This window comes from Rana temporaria, chromosome 5 (assembly GCF_905171775.1).
Source record: "Rana temporaria chromosome 5, aRanTem1.1, whole genome shotgun sequence".
Classification (NCBI taxonomy): domain Eukaryota; kingdom Metazoa; phylum Chordata; class Amphibia; order Anura; family Ranidae; genus Rana; species Rana temporaria.
Window position 1 is genome coordinate 5267870 of NC_053493.1, and position 14150 is coordinate 5282019.

The window sequence follows — 14150 nt, forward strand, 5'->3', positions numbered from 1 at the left end:
ATATAGTCCAGGATCAGACAGTGCAATCCTCCGTAGTGTAGAGAATACCCCGCATATAGTCCAGGATCAGACGGTGCAATCCTCCGTAGTGTAGAGAATACCCCGCATATAGTCCAGGATCAGACGGTGCAATCCTCCGTAGTGTAGAGAATACCCCGCATATAGTCCAGGATCAGACAGTGCAATCCTCCGTAGTGTAGAGAATACCCTGCAAATAGTCGAGGATCAGACGGGGCAATCCTCAGTAGTGTAGAGAATACCCCGCATATAGTCCAGGATCAGACGGGGCAATCCTCCGTAGTGTAGAGAATACCCCGCATATAGTCCAGGATCAGACGGGGCAATCCTCCGTAGTGTAGAGAATACCCCGCATATAGTCCAGGATCAGACGGTGCAATCCTCCGTAGTGTAGAGAATACCCCGCATATAGTCCAGGATCAGACGGGGCAATCCTCCGTAGTGTAGAGAATACCCCGCATATAGTCCAGGATCAGACGGTGCAATCCTCCGTAGTGTAGAGAATACCCCGCATATAGTCCAGGATCAGGCGGGGCAATCCTCCGTAGTGTAGAGAATACCCCGCATATAGTCCAGGATCAGACGGGGCAATCCTCCGTAGTGTAGAGAATACCCCGCATATAGTCCAGGATCAGACGGGGCAATCCTCCGTAGTGTAGAGAATACCCCGCATATAGTCCAGGATCAGACGGTGCAATCCTCTGTAGTGTAGAGAATACCCCGCATATAGTCCAGGATCAGACGGGGCAATCCTCCGTAGTGTAGAGAATACCCCGCATATAGTCCAGGATCAGACAGTGCAATCCTCCGTAGTGTAGAGAATACCCTGCATATAGTCCAGGATCAGACGGTGCAATCCTCAGTAGTGTAGAGAATACCCCGCATATAGTCCAGGATCAGACGGGGCAATCCTCCGTAGTGTAGAGAATACCCCGCATATAGTCCAGGATCAGACGGTGCAATCCTCCGTAGTGTAGAGAATACCCCGCATATAGTCCAGGATCAGACGGGGCAATCCTCCGTAGTGTAGAGAATACCCCGCATATAGTCCAGGATCAGACGGGGCAATCCTCCGTAGCGTAGAGAATACCCCGCATATAGTCCAGGATCAGACGGGGCAATCCTCCGTAGTGTAGAGAATACCCCGCATATAGTCCAGGATCAGACGGGGCAATCCTCTGTAGTGTAGAGAATACCCCGCATATAGTCCAGGATCAGACGGGACAATCCTCCGTAGTGTAGAGAATACCCCGCATATAGTCCAGGATCAGACGGGGCAATCCTCCGTAGTGTAGAGAATACCCCGCATATAGTCCAGGATCAGACAGGGCAATCCTCAGTAGTGTAGAGAATACCCCGCATATAGTCCAGGATCAGATGCGGCAATCCTCAGTAGTGTAGAGAATACCCTGCATATAGTCCAGGATCAGACAGTGCAATCCTCCGTAGTGTAGAGAATACCCTGCATATAGTCCAGGATCAGACGGGGCAATCCTCCGTAGTGTAGAGAATACCCTGCATATAGTCCAGGATCAGACGGTGCAATCCTCCGTAGTGTAGAGAATACCCCGCATATAGTCTAGGATCAGACGGGGCAATCGTCCGTAGTGTAGAGAATACCCCGCATATAGTCCAGGATCAGACGATGCAATCCTCCGTAGTGTAGAGAATACCCCGCATATAGTCCAGGATCAGACGGGGGAATCCTCCGTAGTGTAGAGAATACCCCGCATATAGTCCAGGATCAGACGGGGCAATCCTCTGTAGTGTAGAGAATACCCCGCATATAGTCCAGGATCAGACGGGGCAATCCTCTGTAGTGTAGAGAATACCCCGCATATAGTCCAGGATCAGACAGTGCAATCCTCCGTAGTGTAGAGAATACCCTGCATATAGTCCAGGATCAGGCAGTGCAATCCTCCGTAGTGTAGAGAATACCCTGCATATAGTCCAGGATCAGATGGGGAAATCCTCCGTAGTGTAGAGAATACCCTGCATATAGTCCAGGATCAGACAGTGCAATCCTCTGTAGTGTAGACAATACCCTGCATATAGTCCAGGATCAGACGGGGCAATCCTCCGTAGTGTAGAGAATACCCCGCATATAGTCCAGGATCAGACGGGGCAATCCTCCGTAGTGTAGAGAATACCCCGCATATAGAGCAGGATCAGACGGGGCAATCCTCCGTAGTGTAGAGAATACCCCGCATATAGTCCAGGATCAGACGGGACAATCCTCCGTAGTGTAGAGAATACCCCGCATATAGTCCAGGATCAGACGGGGCAATCCTCCGTAGTGTAGAGAATACCCCGCATATAGTCCAGGATCAGACGGGGCAATCCTACGTAGTGTAGAGAATACCCCGCATATAGTCCAGGATCAGGCGGGGCAATCCTCCGTAGTGTAGAGAATACCCTGCATATAGTCCAGGATCAGACGGGGCAATCCTCCGTAGTGTAGAGAATACCCCGCATATAGTTCTGGATCAGACAGTGCAATCCTCCGTAGTGTAGAGAATACCCTGCATATAGTCCAGGATCAGACGGGGCAATCCTCCGTAGTGTAGAGAATACCCCGCATATAGTCCAGGATCAGACAGTGCAATCCTCCGTAGTGTAGAGAATACCCCGCATATAGTCCAGGATCAGGCGGGGCAATCCTCTGTAGTGTAGAGCAGTGTTTCTCAACTCCAGTCCTCAAGGCGCCCCAACAGGTCATGTTTTCAGGATTTCCCTCAGATGAAACAGCTGTAGTAATTACAAGGCAGTGAAACTGATCAAATCACCTGTGAAAAATAATGGTAAACCTGAAAACATGACCTGTTGGGGCGCCTTGAGGACTGGAGTTGAGAAACCCTGGTGTAGAGAATACCCCGCATATAGTCCAGGATCAGACGGGGCAATCCTCCGTAGTGTAGAGAATACCCCGCATATAGTCCAGGATCAGACGGGGCAATCCTCCGTAGTGTAGAGAATACCCCGCATATAGTCCAGGATCAGACGGGGCAATCCTCCGTAGTGTAGAGAATACCCCGCATATAGTCCAGGATCAGGCGGGGCAATCCTCTGTAGTGTAGAGAATACCCCGCATATAGTCCAGGATCAGACGGGGCAATCCTCTGTAGTGTTGAGAATACCCTGCATATAGTCCGGGATCAGACGGGGCAATCCTCTGTAGTGTAGAGAATACCCCGCATATAGTCCGGGATCAGACGGGGCAATCCTCTGTAGTGTAGAGAATACCCCGCATATAGTCCAGGATCAGACAGGGCAATCCTCTGTAGTGTTGAGAATACCCTGCATATAGTCCGGGATCAGACGGGGCAATCCTCTGTAGTGTAGAGAATACCCCGCATATAGTCCAGGATCAGACGGGGCAATCTTCTGTAGTGTAGAGAATACCCTGCATATACTCCAGGATCAGACGGGGAAATCCTCTGTAGTGTAGAGAATACCCTGCATATAGTCCAGGATCAGACAGTGCAATCCTCCGTAGTGTAGAGAATACCCCACATATAGTCCAGGATCAGACGGGGCAATCCTCCGTAGTGTAGAGAATACCCTGCATATAGTCCAGGATCAGACGGGGCAATCCTCTGTAGTGTAGAGAATACCCCGCATATAGTCCAGGATCAGACAGTGCAATCCTCCGTAGTGTAGACAATACCCTGCATATAGTCCAGGATCAGACGGGGCAATCCTCCGTAGTGTAGAGAATACCCCGCATATAGTCCAGGATCAGACGGGGCAATCGTCCGTAGTGTAGAGAATACCCCGCATATAGTCCAGGATCAGATGGGGCAATCCTCCGTAGTGTAGAGAATACCCTGCATATAGTCCAGGATCAGATGGGGCAATCCTCCGTAGTGTAGAGAATACCCCGCATATAGAGCAGGATCAGACGGGGCAATCCTCCGTAGTGTAGAGAATACCCCGCATATAGTCCAGGATCAGACGGGGCAATCCTCCGTAGTGTAGAGAATACCCCACATATAGTCCAGGATCAGATGGGGCAATCGTCCGTAGTGTAGAGAATACCCCGCATATAGTCCAGGATCAGGCGGGGCAATCCTCTGTAGTGTAGAGCAGTGTTTCTCAACTCCAGTCCTCAAGGCGCCCCAACAGGTCATGTTTTCAAAATTTCCCTCAGATGAAACAGCTGTAGTAATTACAAGGCAGTGAAACTGATCAAATCACCTGTGAAAAATAATGGTAAACCTGAAAACATGACCTGTTGGGGCGCCTTGAGGACTGGAGTTGAGAAACCCTGGTGTAGAGAATACCCCGCATATAGTCCAGGATCAGACGGGGCAATCGTCCGTAGTGTAGAGAATACCCCGCATATAGTCCAGGATCAGACGGGGCAATCCTCCGTAGTGTAGACAATACCCTGCATATAGTCCAGGATCAGACGATGCAATCCTCCGTAGTGTAGAGAATACCCTGCATATAGTCCAGGATCAGACGGGGCAATCCTCTGTAGTGTTGAGAATACCCTGCATATAGTCCGGGATCAGACGGGGCAATCCTCTGTAGTGTAGAGAATACCCCGCATATAGTCCAGGATCAGACGGGGCAATCCTCTGTAGTGTTGAGAATACCCTGCATATAGTCCGGGATCAGACGGGGCAATCCTCTGTAGTGTAGAGAATACCCCGCATATAGTCCAGGATCAGACAGGGCAATCCTCCGTAGTGTAGAGAATACCCCGCATATAGTCCAGGATCAGACGGGGCAATCCTCTGTAGTGTTGAGAATACCCTGCATATAGTCCGGGATCAGACGGGGCAATCCTCTGTAGTGTAGAGAATACCCCGCATATAGTCCGGGATCAGACGGGGCAATCCTCTGTAGTGTAGAGAATACCCCGCATATAGTCCAGGATCAGACAGGGCAATCCTCCGTAGTGTAGAGAATACCCCGCATATAGTCCAGGATCAGACGGGGCAATCCTCTGTAGTGTTGAGAATACCCTGCATATAGTCCGGGATCAGACGGGGCAATCCTCTGTAGTGTAGAGAATACCCCGCATATAGTCCAGGATCAGACGGGGCAATCCTCCGTAGTGTAGAGAATACCCCGCATATAGTCCAGGATCAGACGGGGGAATCCTCTGTAGTGTAGAGAATACCCCGCATATACTCCAGGATCAGACGGGGAAATCCTCTGTAGTGTAGAGAATACCCTGCATATAGTCCAGGATCAGACAGTGCAATCCTCCGTAGTGTAGAGAATACCCCACATATAGTCCAGGATCAGACGGGGCAATCCTCCGTAGTGTAGAGAATACCCTGCATATAGTCCAGGATCAGACGGGGCAATCCTCTGTAGTGTAGAGAATACCCCGCATATAGTCCAGGATCAGACAGTGCAATCCTCCGTAGTGTAGACAATACCCTGCATATAGTCCAGGATCAGACGGGGCAATCCTCCGTAGTGTAGAGAATACCCCGCATATAGTCCAGGATCAGACGGGGCAATCCTCCGTAGTGTAGAGAATACCCCGCATATAGTCCAGGATCAGATGGGGCAATCCTCCGTAGTGTAGAGAATACCCTGCATATAGTCCAGGATCAGATGGGGCAATCCTCCGTAGTGTAGAGAATACCCTGCATATAGTCCAGGATCAGATGGGGCAATCCTCCGTAGTGTAGAGAATACCCCGCATATAGTCCAGGATCAGACGGGGCAATCCTCCGTAGTGTAGAGAATACCCCGCATATAGAGCAGGATCAGACGGGGCAATCCTCCGTAGTGTAGAGAATACCCTGCATATAGTCCAGGATCAGACGGGACAATCCTCCGTAGTGTAGAGAATACCCCGCATATAGTCCAGGATCAGACGGGGCAATCCTCCGTAGTGTAGAGAATACCCCGCATATAGTCCAGGATCAGACAGGGCAATCCTACGTAGTGTAGAGAATACCCCGCATATAGAGCAGGATCAGACGGGGCAATCCTCCGTAGTGTAGAGAATACCCCGCATATAGTCCAGGATCAGACGGGACAATCCTCTGTAGTGTAGAGAATACCCCGCATATAGTCCAGGATCAGACGGGGCAATCCTCCGTAGTGTAGAGAATACCCCGCATATAGTCCAGGATCAGACAGGGCAATCCTACGTAGTGTAGAGAATACCCCGCATATAGTCCAGGATCAGGCGGGGCAATCCTCCGTAGTGTAGAGAATACCCTGCATATAGTCCAGGATCAGACGGGGCAATCCTCCGTAGTGTAGAGAATACCCCGCATATAGTCCAGGATCAGACAGTGCAATCCTCCGTAGTGTAGAGAATACCCTGCATATAGTCCAGGATCAGACGGGGCAATCCTCCGTAGTGTAGAGAATACCCCGCATATAGTCCAGGATCAGGCGGGGCAATCCTCTGTAGTGTAGAGCAGTGTTTCTCAACTCCAGTCCTCAAGGCGCCCCAACAGGTCATGTTTTCAGGATTTCCCTCAGATGAAACAGCTGTAGTAATTACAAGGCAGTGAAACTGATCAAATCACCTGTGAAAAATAATGGTAAACCTGAAAACATGACCTGTTGGGGCGCCTTGAGGACTGGAGTTGAGAAACCCTGGTGTAGAGAATACCCCGCATATAGTCCAGGATCAGACGGGGCAATCCTCCGTAGTGTAGAGAATACCCCGCATATAGTCCAGGATCAGACGGGGCAATCCTCCGTAGTGTAGAGAATACCCTGCATATAGTCCAGGATCAGACGGGGCAATCCTCCGTAGTGTAGAGAATACCCCGCATATAGTCCAGGATCAGACGGGGCAATCCTCCGTAGTGTAGAGAATACCCCGCATATAGTCCAGGATCAGACGGGGCAATCCTCCGTAGTGTAGAGAATACCCCGCATATAGTCCAGGATCAGACGGGGCAATCCTCCGTAGTGTAGAGAATACCCTGCATATAGTCCAGGATCAGACGGGGCAATCCTCCGTAGTGTAGAGAATACCCCGCATATAGTCCAGGATCAGACGGGGCAATCCTCTGTAGTGTAGAGAATACCCCGCATATAGTCCAGGATTAGACGGGGCAATCCTCCGTAGTGTAGAGAATACCCCGCATATAGTCCAGGATCAGACGGGGCAATCCTCCGTAGTGTAGAGAATACCCCGCATATAGTCCAGGATCAGACGGGACAATCCTCCGTAGTGTAGAGAATACCCCGCATATAGTCCAGGATCAGACGGGGCAATCGTCCGTAGTGTAGAGAATACCCCGCATATAGTCCAGGATCAGACGGGGCAATCCTCCGTAGTGTAGAGAATACCCCGCATATAGTCCAGGATCAGACGGGGCAATCCTCCGTAGTGTAGAGAATACCCTGCATATAGTCCAGGATCAGACGGGGCAATCCTCCGTAGTGTAGAGAATACCCCGCATATAGTCCAGGATCAGACGGGGCAATCCTCCGTAGTGTAGAGAATACCCCGCATATAGTCCAGGATCAGACGGGGCAATCCTCTGTAGTGTAGAGAATACCCCGCATATAGTCCAGGATCAGACGGGGCAATCCTCCGTAGTGTAGAGAATACCCCGCATATAGTCCAGGATCAGACGGGGCAATCCTCTGTAGTGTAGAGAATACCCCGCATATAGTCCAGGATCAGACAGTGCAATCCTACATAGTGTAGAGAATACCCCGCATATAGTCCAGGATCAGACGGGGGAATCCTCTGTAGTGTAGAGAATACCCTGCATATAGTCCAGGATCAGACGGGGCAATCCTCTGTAGTGTAGAGAATACCCCGCATATAGAGCAGGATCAGACGGGGCAATCCTCTGTAGTGTAGAGAATACCCCGCATATAGTCCAGGATCAGACGGGGCAATCCTCCGTAGTGTAGAGAATACCCCGCATATAGTCCAGGATCAGACGGGGCAATCCTCTGTAGTGTAGAGAATACCCCGCATATAGTCCAGGATCAGACGGGGCAATCCTCTGTAGTGTAGAGAATACCCTGCATATAGTCCAGGATCAGACAGTGCAATCCTCTGTAGTGTAGAGAATACCCCGCATATAGTCCAGGATCAGACGGGGGAATCCTCTGTAGTGTAGAGAATACCCCGCATATATTCCAGGATCAGATGCGGCAAATATCAGTACTGGATATCCTATAAATATTCCAGGATCAGACGGGGGAATCCTTCGTAGTGTAGAGAATACCCCGCATATAGTCCAGGATCAGACGGGGCAATCCTCTGTAGTATAGAGAATACCCCGCATATAGTCCAGGATCAGACAGTGCAATCCTACATAGTGTAGAGAATACCCCGCATATAGTCCAGGATCAGACGGGGCAATCCTCTGTAGTGTAGAGAATACCCCGCATATAGTCCAGGATCAGACGGGGCAATCCTCTGTAGTGTAGAGAATACCCCGCATATAGTCCAGGATCAGACGGGGCAATCCTCTGTAGTGTAGAGAATACCCCGCATATAGTCCAGGATCAGACGGGGCAATCCTCTGTTGTGTAGAGAATACCCCGCATATAGTCCAGGATCAGACAGTGCAATCCTACATAGTGTAGAGAATACCCCGCATATAGTCCAGGATCAGACGGGGGAATCCTCCGTAGTGTAGAGATTATCCCGTATATATTCTGGGATCAGACAGTGCAATACTCCGTAGCAGTGGCGGCTGGTGCTCAAATTTTTTTGGGGGGTGCGCAAACGAAAAAAGAAAAAAATTGCAGCCTCACCGTGCCCATCAATTGTCACCACTGTGCCATGCCATCAAACGCAGCCACTGTGCCATCAATTATCACCACTGTGCCATGCCATCAAATGCAGTCACTATGCCATCAATTTGCACCACTGTGCCATGCCAAACGCAGTCACTGTGCCATGCCATCAAACGCAGTCACTGTGCCATCAATTATCACCACTGTGCCATGCCATCAAATGCAGTCACTATGCCATCAATTTGCACCACTGTGCCATGCCAAACGCAGTCACTGTGCCATGCCATCAAACGCAGTCACTGTGCCATGCCATTAAACGCAGCCACTGTGCCCCTCAATTGTCGCCACTGTGCCCTTTAATTGTCACCACTGTGCCCATTGTTGCCACTGTGCATGTCACTTTTCCCTTTAATTGTTGCCACTGTGCCCATTGTTGCCACTGTGCATGTCACTGTGCCCTTTAATTGTTACCACTGTGCCCATTGTCGCCGCTGTGCCCTGTAAAATGCACTTACCTTACTCCTTCCACGTCCCTCGATGTCGCTGGCTCCGATAGACACTTCTGCACAGCCAACCAGATGCCGCTATTCAGGTGGTCGGCGCTCAAGTTTCGGCCACCTGAATAGACCAGCGGCAGCTGGCAACAATAACATACATGCAGTGCATGAATGTATGTTATTAGACTCAATGGCGGGCGAGAGTCAGAGGGGGCGGCGCTCCAGCGCCCTCTGTGGACGAACCACCACTGCTCCGTAGTGTCGAGAATATTCCAGGATCAGACGGTGCAATGCTCCGTAGTGTAGACCATTGGCTAGATTCAGAAAGCTTTACGCCGGCGTATCAGTAGATACGCCGACGTAACTCTGAATCTATGCCGTTCTAAATTTAAGCGTATTCTGGAAACCAGATGCGCTTAAATTAGGCTAAGATACGAGCGGCGTAAGTCTCCTACGCCGTTGTATCTTAGGTTGCAATATTTATGCTGGCCGCTAGGTGGGGCTTCCGTTGAGTTCGGCGTAGAATATGCAAATGCCTAGATACGCCGATTCAGAAACGTACGTTAAGTATGGCCGTCATTCCCGCGTCGAAATTTGAAATTTTTACGTTGTTAGCGTAAGTCGTCCGTGAATGGGGCTGGACGTAATTTACGTTCACGTCGAAACCAATACGTCCTTGCGGCGTACTCTGGAGCAATGCACACTGATATATGTCCACAGACGGCGCATGCAGCGTTCGTAAAAAAACGTCAATCACGTTGGGTCACCACCCATTTACATAAAACACGCCCCCTCATCCTCATTTGAATTAGGCGCGCTTATGCCGCCCCCATTTACGCTACGCCGCCGTAACTTAGGAGGCAAGTGCTTTGTGAATACAGCACTTGCCTCTCTGATTTACGGCGGTGTAGCGTAAATACGATACGCTACGCCGCCGTAACAATGCGCGCATCTACCTGAATCCAGCTAAATACCCGTATATATATTCCAGGATCAGGCGGTGCAATGCTCCGTAGTGTAGAGAAAATTCCGGGATCAGGCGGTGCAATGTTCCGTAGTGTAGAGAAAATTCCGGGATCAGACAGTGCAATGCTCCGTAGTGTAGAGAATATTCCAGGATCAGGCGGTGCAATGCTCCGTAGTGTAGAGAATATTCCGGGATCAGGCGGTGCAATGCTCCGTAGTGTAGAGAAAATTCCGGGATCAGACAGTGCAATGCTCCGTAGTGTAGAGAAAATTCCGGGATCAGGCGGTGCAATGTTCCGTAGTGTAGAGAAAATTCCGGGATCAGACAGTGCAATGCTCCGTAGTGTAGAGAAAATTCCGGGATCAGGCGGTGCAATGCTCCGTAGTGTAGAGAAAATTCCGGGATCAGGCGGTGCAATGCTCCGTAGTGTAGAGAAAATTCCGGGATCAGGCGGTGCAATGCTCCGTAGTGTATAGAAAATTCCGGGATCAGGCGGTGCAATGCTCCGTAGTGTAGAGAATATTCCGGGATCAGGCGGTGCAATGCTCCGTAGTGTAGAGAAAATTCCAGGATCAGACAGTGCAATGCTCCATAGTGTAGAGAAAATTCCGGGATCAGGCGGTGCAATGCTCCGTAGTGTAGAGAAAATTCCGGGATCAGGCGGTGCAATGCTCCGTAGTGTAGAGAAAATTCCGGGATCAGGCGGTGCAATGCTCCGTAGTGTAGAGAAAATTCCGGGATCAGGCGGTGCAATGCTCCGTAGTGTAGAGAAAATTCCGGGATCAGGCGGTGCAATGCTCCGTAGTGTAGAGAAAATTCCGGGATCAGGCGGTGCAATGCTCCGTAGTGTAGAGAATATTCCGGGATCAGGCGGTGCAATGCTCCGTAGTATGGAGAAAATTCCAGGATCAGGCGGTGCAATGCTCCGTAGTGTAGAGAAAATTCCGGGATCAGGCGGTGCAATGCTCCGTAGTGTAGAGAAAATTCCGGGATCAGGCGGTGCAATGCTCCGTAGTGTAGAGAAAATTCCGGGATCAGGCGGTGCAATGCTCCGTAGTGTAGAGAAAATTCCGGGATCAGGCGGTGCAATGCTCCGTAGTGTAGAGAATATTCCGGGATCAGGCGGTGCAATGCTCCGTAGTGTAGAGAATATTCCGGGATCAGGCGGTGCAATGCTTCGTAGTATAGAGAATATTCCGGGATCAGGCGGTGCAATGCTCCGTAGTGTAGAGAAAGTTCCGGGATCAGGCGGTGCAATGCTCCGTAGTATAGAGAATATTCCGGGATCAGGCGGTGCAATACTCCGTAGTGTAGACAATGGGGTAGATTCTGGTAGGGGCGCGCAATGATACGGCGGCGCAGCGTATCGTATTTACGCTATGCCGCCGTAAATTACAGGAGCAAGCGCTGTATTCACAAAGCACTTGCTCCGTAAGTTGCGGCGGCGTAGCGTAAAAGGGGCCGGCGTTAGCGCGCGTAATTCAAATGATCCGGTAGGGGGCGTGGATCATTTAAATTAGGCGCGTTCCCGCGCCGAACGTACTGCGCATGCGCCGTCCCTAAAATTTCCCGACGTGCATTGCGGTAAATGACGTCATTGGTTTCGACGTGAACGTAAATGGCGTCCAGCGCCATTCACGGACGACTTACGCAAACGACGTAAAATTTTCAAATCCCGACGCGGGGAACGACGTCCATACTTAACATCGGCTGCGCCTCCTAATAGCAGGAGCAGCCTGACGCCGAAAAAGCCTTAACGACGTAAAAAACGAACGCCGGGCGCACATACGTTTGTGAATCGGCGTATCTACGAAATTAGCATATTCTACGCCGACAACAACGGAAGCGCCCCTTAGCGGCCAAAGTTATATTGCACACAATTCTACGCCGCCGCAATCAAGTTACGTCGGTGGAGGAAGCCTATTTTTTCAGCGTAACTGCCTTTGTGAATCGGTGTAACGCTACGCGGGCGCGGAATTCAAATTACGGCGGCGTATCTGGAGATGGACTTGTGTCTTTTCTCACCTCATTCCTGGATCTCTCGCCGGTCTGCTGAGTAACACGAGCTGCCAGTGTGGCTCTCCCATTGGACGGCTGCTTTATACATTCCACAAGGAGGTTTAAAAGGACACGCCTCCTGGGCAGCCAATTGCTGGCCAGGCCATGAGAGCTTCCTGCTGGGATTGGCCAGCAGTGGAAACGTAACCCCACCCCCCCCTGTGGTGGACAGGGAAGGAAGGAGACACGTGTGTTCAGAGGAGCCGTGTGTATAAAGAGCTCTGCGGGGAGGAGGGAGGAGCGCAGAGAACGATCGCACGCAGGGGGAGGAGGGAGCGCAGAGAACGATCGCACGCAGGGGGAGGAGGGAGCGCAGAGAACGATCGCACGCAGGGGGAGGAGGGAGCGCAGAGAACGATCGCACGCATCCATGGCGACACGTGAAATGCAATGCATCAGAGTGTCCCCCCTTGCATCAGAGTGTCCCCCCTTGTACCAGAGAGCCCCCTTTGCATTAGAGTGTCCCCCTTACATCAGAGTGTTCCCCTTTGCATCAGAGTGTTCCCCCTTGCATTAGAGTGTCCCCCCTTACATCAGAGTGCCCCCTTGCATCAGAGTGTTCCCCTTTGCATCAGAGTCTTCCCCCTTGCATCAGAGTGTTCCCCTTGTACCAGAGAGCCCCCTTTGCATTAGAGTGTCCCCCTTACATCAGAGTGTTCCCCTTTGCATCAGAGTGTTCCCCCTTGCATTAGAGTGTCCCCCCTTACATCAGAGTGCCCCCTTGCATCAGAGTGTTCCCCTTTGCATCAGAGTCTTCCCCCTTGCATCAGAGTGTTCCCCTTTGCATCAGAGTGTTCCCCTTTGCATTAGAGTGTCCCCCTTACATCAGAGTGTCCCCCTTACATCAGAGTGTTCCCCCTTACATCAGAGTGTCCCCCTTACATCAGAGTGTTCCCCCTTACATCAGAGTGTGCCCCTCTTGCATCAGAGTGTTCCCCTTTGCATTAGAGTGTCCCCCTTACATCAGAGTGTCCCCCTTACATCAGAGTGTTCCCCCTTACATCAGAGTGTCCCCCTTACATCAGAGTGTTCCCCCTTACATCAGAGTGTCCCCCTTACATCAGAGTGTTCCCCCTTGTACCAGAGAGCCCCCTTTGCATTAGAGTGTCCCCCCTTGCACCAGAGAGCCCCCCTTGCATCAGACTGCCCCCCTTGCATCAGAGTGCCCCCTTTGCATTAGAGTGTCCCCCCTTGCACCAGAGTGTCCCCCTTACATCAGACTGTTCCCCCTTGCATCAGAGTGTCCCCCCTTACATCAGAGTGCCCCTCTTGCATCAGTGTCTCCCCTTGTACCAGAGAGCCCCCTTTGCATTAGAGTGTCCCCCTTACATCAGAGTGCCCCTCTTGCATTAGAGTGCCCCCCTTGCATCAGTGTCCCCCCTTGTACCAGAGAGCCCCCTTTGCATTAGAGTGTCCCCCCTTACATCAGCATGTCCCTCATTGCATCAGAGAGCCCCCTTGCATTAGAGTGTCCCCCCTTACATCAGCGTGTCCCCCCTTGTACCAGAGAGCCCCCCCCTTGCATTAGAGTGTCCCCCTTACATCAGCGTGTCCCCCCTTGTACCAGAGAGCCCCCCCCCTTGCATTAGAGTGTCCCCCTTACATCAGCATGTCCCTCATTGCATCAGTGTCCCCCCCTTGTATTAGAGTGCCCCCCTTGCATTAGAGTGCCCCCCTTGCATTAGAGTGTCCCCCTTACATCAGCATGTCCCTCATTGCATCAGTGTCCCCCCTTGTACTAGAGAGCCCCCCTTGCATTAGAGTGTCCCCCCTTACATCAGCATGTCCCTCATTGCATCAGAGAGCCCCCCCTTGTATTAGAGTGTCCCTCATCAGAGTTTCCCCTTTGCATCAGGGTGTCCCCCATCAGTGTGTCCCCCCCCCCCCTTGAATCAGAGTGCCCCCCTCTCCTC

General features: G+C 51.3%; 1 protein-coding gene across 1 annotated transcript in view; it reads right to left on the reverse strand.

Annotated features, from left to right (window-relative positions):
• OPLAH (5-oxoprolinase, ATP-hydrolysing) overlaps nucleotides 1-12417 on the reverse strand; it is a 105674-nt gene extending 93257 nt beyond the window's left edge. The window contains exon 1 of the mRNA XM_040352089.1: nucleotides 12205-12417. Within this exon, the coding sequence (XP_040208023.1) occupies nucleotides 12205-12266 (62 nt within the window). The 5' untranslated portion in view covers nucleotides 12267-12417. The remainder of the gene's footprint in view (nucleotides 1-12204) is intronic.
• Nucleotides 12418-14150: the final 1733 nt, after the last annotated feature.